The 11954-nt window shown below is 37.1% G+C and overlaps 1 protein-coding gene across 1 annotated transcript; it reads left to right on the top strand.

Annotated features, from left to right (window-relative positions):
- The first annotated feature begins 310 nt into the window (after nucleotides 1-310).
- Nucleotides 311-11820, top strand: LOC129270740 (beta-1,3-galactosyltransferase 5-like). The gene has a single exon (XM_064106485.1). It carries the CDS (start codon nucleotides 1123-1125, stop codon nucleotides 2266-2268), a length of 1146 nt encoding a protein of 381 aa, XP_063962555.1. The 5' UTR covers nucleotides 311-1122; the 3' UTR covers nucleotides 2269-11820.
- The last annotated feature ends 134 nt before the right edge of the window (nucleotides 11821-11954 follow it).

Genomic DNA, 11954 nt, shown 5'->3' with positions numbered 1-11954 from the left:
CAAAAAATGATTTCTTAATTTCGCATTTATCTTACATGATGTACATATAATTCTATTGAGCATTTGAAACCTAAGAGAATAATCAGTACAGTACACACATGGTATATGTTTGGTTGATTTCGCTGTGTTTTTCATCCTAATAACATTGATAAAATATTACAAGGTCTGATTTTGTAAACTACTTTTGGCAAAGTTTGTTCACCTTGATTACACGGCTTTACGGCAAAAGTTTGTCGACCCAGCTTCTCCTCCGCCGAGCCTCTACGCATGGCCAATCAGCTCTAGCGAAATACACACACGTATTCATGAATTGAAGCCACTCGATCGATCCACACACTACTACTATACTGTACTGCAATGCATGCATGCATGCACTGCATTTATCATCAGCGCGAGGATCCAGTCGGATGTTGATGATGAGGATCCCGCGACCTTTTTTACAGTTTCTAAACATTTTAAACTGGTGAACAATTCGACGGATTCCAATTCAGTTCTTAATTCATCCGTGAACTAAAACAAAATTAGAGGGAGAAGTGGCAGGAATTAGGCTTAGCCTTTGCGAGACATCTCGACACAAGTTGCTACTACCGGTCATTTCTAAGTAATTATTGGACTCATTTGTAAACAAACCCATGATGTGGCTCATCGACACATGACCATGGACAGATCCAATTGAATTGGGGAGGCAAGATGACTGACAACAACATGCCTCACTTTTACTCCCTCTGTCCAGAAGAACTTAATAGAAGCTGAGGATATTGTAACCAAATATTTGATTCTTATACTTCTAGATCTGCTCAGCAGATGAGGCCAGGCCAGTGCAACTGCAAGGAGGATCCTGATTTTTTGAAGTTGGCTGAATATTAAAGCTGAATGCTGAAAGAGATATGTGTTGCGATTAATCATTGTTTGCTGGGAGTTACTGCAAAAGTGCAATGTTTATTCACTCATCATGGATGGTCAGTCATATTCCATGTCTATGGAGGTCTTCTTAACATTAAGTGGACAAGCTAGCTGAACAAGATTTGACACTTTTCATTTTAACCTGGATTTCTTAATTGAAGCACAAATGACAAAGCTAGTGAATTGCCATCATCACTAGGCTCACAAACTTTTGACAAAATGCCAGTCCATTTGAACATGTCACCAATCCTCTTGCGAGTCCTGAGAATAATATTCATGAAACTTCTTGGGACAACCTCGGTTCTAGTCGCCACAGGCTTTAGCATATCCCTCCTGCTCCTTCTTGCCGTCATAGACTCTCAAATCTTCCAGGAAAACCGGTTGCGGATCAGCATCGATCTTGACAGCGGCCATGGAATCTCAAGAACGTTGCCAACTTTGAATGATCGGTCTTCTTCAGTGAAAGGCCGACACAAACTTGAGTGGGAGCAAGACCAGGATACGGCTGATCAGTTCATGAAACCAGAATGGGATGTGCAAAAGTTAGCGGATGTCTTCACAGCTGGCCCTGATTGTACCGTCAAACCATTGCTCCTGTTAATTGTCACATCAGCACCTGAAAATACCAAAAGGAGGACAGCAATAAGACATACATGGGCACGATATAGAGACCCCAAAGTTTTGAATACAACTCATTTCAAGACCATATTTTTAATTGGTAAAACTTCTTCTTTACTAAATGAGCAGATTGAAGACGAGAGTGAAAAGCACAAAGATATCCTCATTGGAGATTACGTTGACAGTTATCGGAACCTTACGTACAAAGTCCAGCATGGGATAATGTGGTCAGCTGACTCTTGCCAATCGCAGTATCTTCTGAAGACGGATGATGATTGCTTTGTAAATACCAAAGGTCTGGTGGAGTTTCTTACTAGACATAACCATCAAACAAAAAACTTATATGTCGGCCACAAGATGAGGAGTCGAGAGGTGGTGCGAGACCCGGGAAGCAAGTGGTACGTGTCCTGGAAGGACTACCCCAGAGATTCCTACCCATGGTATGCCAGTGGAACAGGGTACCTGCTCTCCTCCGATGTCGTCCACAAAATTGCCAAGCGGACATCGTACCATCACCCATTCCCGGTCGAGGATGCCTACATGGGAGTCCTTGCCGAGGACTTGGGAGTCGGCCTTGTTGACACGCCCCGCTTCGCCTTGTTCAGTACTAAGTGGACGATGTGTAACTACCTGTATTTCTTTGTCGTCCATGACTTGACTCCGGAGCAGCAGTATGTTTGCCTGAGGTATGCTGACGAGAGTGAGAAAACTTGCCAAAGAACTAAGGATCTTGAGCTTTGGGATTGAAAAGATTTGTCTTCAAATCTCAACTGGAGAGCTCAAAGTTTCAGTCAGAAATGTGGTAATTTACTTTTGCAGATTATTTTCATGGCTGCTGAATTCATGAAATGAAGTTGTGTGCACTTTATGCAAATGAAAAATAATCAGCACATCAAGTTTAGATTATTTAAAAAGTAAGAAAAATGTAATTGTAGATGATAAAGGACTGTGTACATTAATAGACTTATTTTTCTTCCAAAACTGGAATATTTAATTCTTGGGTATTGTGCACCATGATAAAGAATGTCTTCCAAATATGAGAGCAGCTTTTAAATGGTTTCATGTTACAGTGAAATGTCCTACTAGAGGGGTGCATGTACTAGAAGGAGCACTGAAGCAACTTGTACATTACATATCGTGCAATATGAATGTATCTAACCTAGATACTAGACCACAGGGTATTTTTGAGGGGAGGGGTGATGAGTTTCTTTCTTTATCTCTTTCTCATTGATTTGATACCCCTATATACGTACATTGTGTTGTGTTCATAACTTCTGAATGCTTTAATCACTTCTTGTTATAATGGCAAGCTAGTATATTGATTGATTTCTTTGCATTGGATCTCTCCCAGAAAGATCTAACCACTGTGCCCAGTCAAAGAGGATACAGGGCTAACACATCTTCTTTATCACTCTCTCAAATATGTGTATTACCTATTTGGAGATGGAGGTTTTGTTACTTGAGTAGTGGTAAATATCTATGCTTGTTTAAAGATATGCCAGTCAATGCATTGGCCGGATATGTCAGATCCTTGGTAAATTTTTCAACCTCATTTGCCAAATAAATTCTGTGGTTGAAAATTGGGTGAATATACTTCTTGCACATACAACGTAATACCTAGTACTAAATAGTTTCTTGCATTAAGTTTTTTTTTATTGGCCTTGTTTTGAAAAGTGAAAATGTTGAATGAGATCTTTTTAACCAAACAGAAACAACTTCTGAGAGAACTCTATATTTTAGTTTTTCAAATATTTGAGTAAGTCCAATATGAAATGTAATGTAGGCTTACATGTAAGGCTTTTTTAGGTGTTTAAACCTCCATGAATATGTCATTGCCAAACGAACATACATTGTGTTAATTGTTTAAGGCCTACACCCCTTGCTAACTCGTCGTCTTCCCAATTATGAACAAAGGAAGAAACTTTTTTTATTACAAGAAGAATGTAACAAGGACTGTTAAGTTGTGTCTCTGGGTCCTTTAAAACCAAAATTTGCGATCAATCAAAAAATGGCAAAAGCCAAACAAATTTATTTCATACACCTTTTTGCTAGAAAAAGACTGGTAACTGATCAGGGGGCTGTTTCATAAAGCTGTTTGGAAGTTAAGAGTGACTTTAAGAACGACTTGTGATCCTTATTTGTGGTAAATGATACCATAAATGTTAATTTGAGATTATTTAGCACATAAGAATAGTTTGCCAGTTGTTCTTAAAGTCGCTTTTAACTTGTAAAAAGCTTCATGAAACACCCACCCGAATTGTTCTTTCCAATTTGCAATTGATCGCATGCATTTGTCTTACTTGGCCGGGTTGTATCATATCCATGTGTTGATGCGTCACTGTGTTTTCACGGCCAGTCCCTCTCCCCTTCCCCTTCCCCCGTCCTAGTTCATGATCTCAACCTCAGAAACAAGATATATCTAGCATACTTGGCATGACGCCCACAACTTGCTGTCAGGGGATAGGACAGTCATTAGCTGACACTGCCTGACTTTGACTCTGCTATACTATCAAGGATACATGAATCATTTCTCTGGGGCATGTTCCCTTAACTTGCCTTTTATTTGAGACTAATTCAATGAGGCACCCTGCTTCCACCTCCAGACTCAAAGTTGAGGGGTTCAGCTGGTAAAATGGAGAAATTGACCGTGTCCAGGCCAGAATTATGCGTTACATCATGTCGAGAGTTTTAGGAGAAACTGGAAACAGATATGATATACTCTTCTACCTGTACATGTAGGTCAAATATAAAGGTCAAATTTATTTTGCAGCAATCAAGCCATGCGTAGGTGTCTTTAGACCTAATTTAGTAGGAGTGTGGAATTTGAGTTCATGGTCTTATGAAAACTGTACCTTTTCAGTAGGTGAAAATATTTTGCAGATCCCATACTGTACAGTAGGCACCCTTGCATTGTGGGTTTATGATGTTTATACATGACATTTTATGAATGAGTTGTATCAAAGGCGGATTTTATTTCATTTTTATTTTACAACATAGAACTTTTGTCTTCAGTTTATGGGGGATTATTGTGGCAGAGTTCAAGTGTAAGTGCTTTCATCATTCCTTTGTTAAAGATAAATACCAGTTACATGTATGGTAACGATCTCAAAATGAGTTTGAACAGAATCCAATGTAATTACCACAAAAGTGTTTGTATTCATTAATAAAAAATATACTGTGCCAAATAGCTCTGAAAGAAAACGCGTTTGAATGAGCAAAATAAGCTCAGAATTCCATCAAATATCGGATATTCTTCGAAGCAATATTAATACACTGTCCCACACAAACGCTTAAATTCTGTGTTAGCGATCATCAGAATTATAGATTTTGAGCTAAGATTTCATGATTTTACAAAGATAAGTTTACATTATTGTACCAGATCTAGATGTATGATAATATTTTGACAATTAACCTTGATTTAAAAGACTTTCTCACAAATAATTGTTTGCTGCAACTTCCGTCTTCTACCTTTAAAGAAGTCAAAGTTCAAATTGTTTTTAGTCCCTGGCTTGTGATGAAAGCACCTCATACCAAAATGTCATTATTGTAAATGCTGCTTATATTGATACAAGGCATCATGTTATGGAATACTGATACAGGAAGGGGGTGTTATCTGTTGATAAAAAAATACATAATTCCAGATGTCTGTGAGGGTATGCATTCTCCAGTATTTCCTGTCTTTAACCGTTTCCCCTCATACTTTTGAGATCAATTTAGCAAGTGACCTACCTACTTAACCTTTGTGTTAGTGATCAACTCTTTGTGCACAAAACCAGAGGTTTCCATTTTTCCTGTTTTATTGGTTTTCACCTGCTAATAAAGTTGTTCTAACCATGTTGCACCCATTTAGAAAATACTAAATATATGCTTAGAGTAGAGGCTGTTGAGTTCATGAACATGTACATGCTGAGATTCGAAAGCTCAAAATGCTAATAATTGCTATAATAATTTTGTAGCTACATGTACATGTAGGGCCTGCATCATTTCTAAATTTTCTGAAATTCATACAAATTACAAGCACCAAGTCAAAATGTTGCCTCCATATCATTGTATGTTTGTGAGATTATTCAGCAGATTGATTTAGGATGTCTACAGTATTGCAAAATATATGATGATTTTCTCTTTTTTACAAAGTAGGCTTTCATGTAAAACTGGATTTATATCCAGATTCCAGGTACCAAACCTGCTTTGATTCATGCGCATGTTTATTGCCCACCATTGCCACTATATACACATGTATTTCATCCCAAGGAGACCAGGCAAATTAACAAAGGCCCGGGCAATTACTGTTAACTGTATTTGGACAGTGTACTGCAAAGTGGCTTTCTTCCTCCTTTTGACCCCATTTTACCGAGGTCAGAAAGCATGCTTTCAAAGCTTGGTTGGAGCATGGACCTATTCGTAATAGGTCCATGGTTGGAGTGGTGGCTCTACCAGCATAGTGCCTGTGTCTATGCATGGACCTAGGTCCATGGTCTATGTTACTAGGTATACCAGCATACACCATAGAGCTATAGCTCTATGCATACACCATTTCCAGTCATAGGTATTCTTCAAATTATTACAATATGATGATGTAGGCCTACTTTGTACAATTGTAGAGAGTGGCCAGAGACCTTTAATATGCACACCCCCCCCTTTTTTTTTTTTTTGAAATAGAATTTAACATTGTTCTCAAACTTTTTACCAGACACATGTTGTACAATGTACCAACTTCAGTAATTTATTACTTTCTGTCTTTGGCTTGTGTCCATTGTGTGATTTGTGTCTGTATTGGTTGTTGCTATGTTAGACAATCTTATCATTATCACAAGAAAGTGAAGAATAACATTCAGAAGAGAAAAAAGCAACAAATACCTAAATTTAATTTGTAAAACGAATTGTTATACAACTGTTATACAACATGTATAGATATTTGGCTTCCTCCTGTCCTGTACTATATTTTTTGGTACTTTTTAGTCCAGTTTTTCCCCATTTCCCAAAACACCCACTCCAATGATTCACAAACAAATTATAATGAAATTTCTATGCTATAATAGGAAATACAGTGTATTGCAGCTGTTTTTATACTTCAAAATTATCCCTCTTCCAATCTATCCTCCAGAGTGCTTAGTTCAGCGTTGATTGCTGCTAAGGTCACATGACTAGACCCAGTGGGTAGATTAATGGGTCAGGGGTTCAAGGCCTCCTTCCTGAAACCTGATGAAATTTCCTTCCCTGCCTGTCCGCCCACTCATAAATCATAATTTTTAGGCTTTCATTCTGAAGGCAAGTCCATGCTCTAACCATGGAGCTATTAATAGCTCTATGCTCTATTAAACCATACAGATACATCTCCATGCTTTATCATGCTATTCAAATTGGATAATTGAGTTTAGCATAATCTAGAGAGAGAACTTGTACTTCAAATTAGGAATCTAGTACTGTTTACTATATATTACATAGTCATGTACACATGTATGGTTTGCAGAATACACTGTACTTCTAGGATCCTAACTGTGTTACCTTTATGTATGTACCAGGGACTCATCAATACTTAAATTTCAGAACCAAAGTTCTCAAAAAGTTGTTTTTCTGCCTCTTTTTTTCAATCTTGGAGGAAACCCAAGAAGTTCCTCCTAGGTTTGATAAACTTTTTGGTATTAATTCCCAGGCCAGCAACTGGGAATATTTTCAATGCCATTAAATGTGTATTCATGTTATAGGGTTTCATATATTCAATGCTATCCCCCTGACCCCATCGGGTCAAGCTAACATTCCAGGCTTGGATCCCAAGAGAATATGTATGATCCGTGTTTCTTAAGCAAGGCAAGAGATATATTCTGAAGGCTTCCAGTAGACCAGGGAAGCCTAAAAGAGGTGTAAAATTACCAGTACAATCAATCCATTGGAATCACCATACTTTTGTTTCAAAATAATTAGTTTGGTAGACTCAACATCGATAGTATAGGACATACACACCAAAGTTCCTACTTAAATGCTGCAAAAAATCTGCTTCAAACACTACCGTATGCAATGAGCATTTACATGTAGTTATTGATCCATTCATAAAAGAAATAAAAATGTTATGATGTATCTTGTAGTGGCCTACATGCGAACTAGAGATAAATCACACCAAAGCTATAAAAAAATGCTGCAAAAATATGCTCAATAGTACCTATCTGCATGACTTGTAGTCATTGATCCATTTAAAAATTGAAATATTATGATGTATCCTAAAGGGGCCTACATAGATGATTAAAAATACATGTAATATCTAAATGGCATTGTTTTATCTATCATATTTTATCTACAATGCAAGGATTCTCCAACGACACTAAAGGCAACTAAGTACGAAGAATTGTATTAATGTTATTGACATCATGGTTACTGATCGTGTTAAGGGATGAACAAACGCAGTGTATCGCTCTAATCATATTGTGATGAAAAGATTCGAGGTACATGAACTCTCTTCAAATCGCATGATTCTAAAATTGATAACTCTTCAAATATTTGCCAGGTACTTCATCAACTCCTTTGAAGTGAGATGAAACGTTCAAGTAACTAACTGCAATGTCTGCGACCGATTGTCAAAGTTTCGTAAAGTTGTAGTAAATTGGATTGGGAATTGTGCGATGTGAATTTTCCAAAGCTGTATTTTTAAACTATGGAGTATATTTCAATACTAAGATGTAGGCCTATATACTTTGTAGATAATGTTTTCGGGGGGGGGGGGTAGAAACTCCAGATTTCCAGATTAGTTATATTTACAGGGTAACAACCATATCTTATCATATTGTGGCTATGAGAACAAGGTACATGAAAGCACTTTTAGAGTTCATCTGCAGTCCATGATTCTCAAACTGATAAAGTTGTCTGTCTGACTCTGTTCAAATATTTGCCAAGTACTTTTATCTTTCTTGAAGTGGGCTGATATACATGTACTGGACCTGAACAACTTTTGACCCTCCGATTTCAGGTAGAATAACTATTTTGTCTGAATTGATAAAGCTGCTATCACACCATATCACGTGTGACCAATTCGTAAAAGTTTGTTCACTTTTATTTAGATAGATATGATACCAATTTCTAGAGTACAGTTGAAAATTTGAAATACTACATTGAATGCATTTACTTTTGTTATATTTGATGCATTTGCATAGAACTCTATTCTGATCTCCAAGTAATGAGCTTTTATCCTCTTAAAAAATCTTCCCTTTCTTTCTTTTATTTTCAATAATCTTGTGCTAATGCTCGATAAGGGCCATTGCATTGAACTTAGCAAAGCTTATAGATTAGTTCCCCAGACACACGCAAGTGGAAGTCATCATTTGCTGTAGAACTGCAAATCTCAGGAGATACTCTTACATGTAATATTCATTACAGATGTGTGAAGTTCAAATGTTAAGGCTCTAAGCACATTTTGGCTTCCTACTTAATTTGTCTGCATTTGCTGATTCAATCTATTCCACCTGATTTTCATGACATCTTAGGTTATGAATCGAGATGGTCTTTTTTACACCATTTATACAAGTATGCCTATATGCAGCTAATATGTGGGAGTATTACACCTGTATGCATTTATCTATTCCGGCTGTACATGTATTTACATGCCAAGTAAATTATGTGAAATGATACCCGATCATGCATTGTGGAAGTCTGTGTGGGATATCGAGTTCTGAAACCATATGTTCAAACCATAAACATCTGGTGTATTGAAATTGCATGAGACATTGGTATTTATGTAATGGCTACAGTATGTTCGGATGAGCCATGGAAGTGGGAGGTTGAACCAATCCTTGGTCCCTGGTATAAGCATGTTTGCTGTATGGCCCAATGTAGGTCCATGGTATAAAAATGTACTTGCATCTAGGCTTCAATCTAAGCCTATTGATATAATTTGTGTGTAGATGCATGTTTATATAAAGATCTACCCCCCCCCTCCCCCGTTCTGTTCAATTATCTACCAGCATTTATTATTTCATTTCAGCTACATTGTACATGTGATTTGATGCCCTTCATTGGTTTATTAGGTCAATAGAATTTAAAAGCCAACTTAGGAGGCCTAATTGTTATGCATGTGGATATTGGCATCTCTCCAGGGGACTTTCCTTCTGAAAATGAGAGACAAACATATTAACTTATCCGTACATGTAGCTACAAAAAAACAAAAAACAAGGAAAATTAAAATACAAAGGAAACCATATTATTTTTTGCCAACCCATTTTGTCACACCATGTAAATCACATGGCAGCCTCTCTCTAAAGACCATATATTCATTGAGTGAACCTTTTGAGGGACCTTTTGTTATGAATGATGAGATGGCCAGGCTCTTCACTCTGTACTGAGCTTCAGAGGGTCAGTCGTTTGTAACTGCTATTATAAAAGAACAATTACATTTTGAACTCCTTGTAATTGTATTCATCCCAACAAAGGCGTACTTAAAGTTGAAAACAGCTTGGAATTAGGGCACCACGTCATAGTATAATACAATTGTGGGCACATGTGTGTAGCTTGGTTCTACCGTCTACGTTACCTTACAGGATCAGTTGTGTAACCTTTAAACTTTATGCAAATCCCAATGCAAGGTCTGTACTGTATGCAGATCTGATTTATATAGCCCTTTGTTGCGAGTAAAGTACACCTTCACGCATTGATTGGGTTAAACTATGAATCAGTTTAGCATCACAGGGAAAAGCCATCAAGACTACATTTGTATTGGTTTTTATTCAATCTTTCATGATCATTTTATGCATACTGCTGACTTGGCATGGAATAACGAAACATTACATGGGGGCTCTGTGATTTCACCCCCGAAATGATAAAAAGAGCCTTGGAAATCCCCATTTAATGCATTGTTGAAGCTTATCCATTGTAGCAGATTGGTATGGAAGCAGTATTTATCTACTTCAGCTTTGTATTGACAGTCCTTAAATACTATTTGTATTAATGATTGCCTACAACCTTGGCAGAACATTCGTGTTCAGTCCCACTCTCTTGTGACTCACAATTCTTTTCTGGTAATTTTGGCGATTCAGCTATCTTGCCGCACATCCAATTCTTAGGTGCTTATACTGCATAGTAATCAATATTTTCCAATCACTTATGGGGATTCTCTCCTCGAGTTCATTCTCACCAGCAAAACTTATGTTTGTCTGTGAATGAACAGCACATGATAAGGATATCCTTTATGACTGTTGACTCTATACAAACCTGCAGCAACTTCCAGTTTCATATTTCAAATCTGATTTTCAATGATATATAATTGTTCTGCTTGGTTGATGTAACAGAATAGTTCGTACAAAACAACAAGGCATAGTGGATGACACTGCCACGCCATGTAGTTGACAAAAGAAGTGCATTTTTGTTAATATTGTCTAACCCTGGTCTAACCTTGCTCAACTGCAATGAACTACATGCAATACACTGCAAAAACTCCGGTGTTGATTTAACACCAGCCCGGAATCTATATATGTCCACACCAGATAAGTGTTAAATAACACCAGCTTTGGTATTACTCTAACACTAGATAGGTATTTATACAGCAACAATTAGTATTAAAACAGCATCAGTTTGATTCCAAACTGGTGTTGTTTCAATACTTCTCTGGTGTGGACATACATGTATATAGATTCCGGGCTGGTGTTAAATCAACACCGGAGTTTTTGCAGTGTAAGGTTTACTTGGAATGTAGGTTAATTTACATGATTATTTGATAAAAAAAAAGAGATATTACTGTTCAGCCCTTGATTCAAGCATGTCATTGATAAAATATGAATCTCTAAAAGTTGTTTACTTTTGCAGTGGTATTTATGTTTGAGTTCCCTATATTTTTCTGTCATTCGTAAAATGCCAAGTATCGCGTCATTTAGAAAACATTTTGTTGTGTAAGGATCGATGCTGTGCTTGCTTCGTTTTGATAATAGAGTTTCTAGATTTTGTTCTGCTTACATATTTTGTCTCAATAGTACTTCAATAATCAACTCAATACAGTGTAAACTGGCACATTTTCCTGCCACTATTGTACGACGTATGTTTGAAAATGTATATTATGTAAATACAGAGCTTTATTTGAGTAGAATACTTAAGTGTGATGTGATTATAAGTGGCAAATCAGTTCCAAAGAATACATTTCTTAAGTCTCTTTGGTGCAAGCCGAAGATGACCTCTTGATTATGAAAATGGAAATGTTATTTCCTTGCCAACTATATTCTTATTTATGGTCAGTGGGATTTGATGGAAATGGTAGATAGAGCTATGACAAAATTGTGATGCTGCTTCTCTATTGTCACTAGAATAAATGAAGCAAACTATGAAGAAGTTTGAATGATTGTGTTTTATTTTACTCACTGGTATCTTATATCTACTACAGGAGTTGATGATGCAATCATGGGGATGATGATGGTTGTGGTGTGGTGGTGGTAATGATGATGATGATGAGGGTGGTGGAGGTG

This window comes from Lytechinus pictus, chromosome 11, assembly GCF_037042905.1.
Source record: "Lytechinus pictus isolate F3 Inbred chromosome 11, Lp3.0, whole genome shotgun sequence".
Taxonomy (NCBI): domain Eukaryota; kingdom Metazoa; phylum Echinodermata; class Echinoidea; order Temnopleuroida; family Toxopneustidae; genus Lytechinus; species Lytechinus pictus.
The sequence above is the reverse complement of the archived record's forward strand: the minus strand, read 5'-3'. Positions and strand labels throughout refer to the sequence as shown.

Coding starts and splice junctions, on each gene's coding strand:
- LOC129270740 (XM_064106485.1), top strand. CDS start 1,123: ATGCCAGTCCATTTGAACATGTCACCAATCCTCTTGCGAGTCCTGAGA.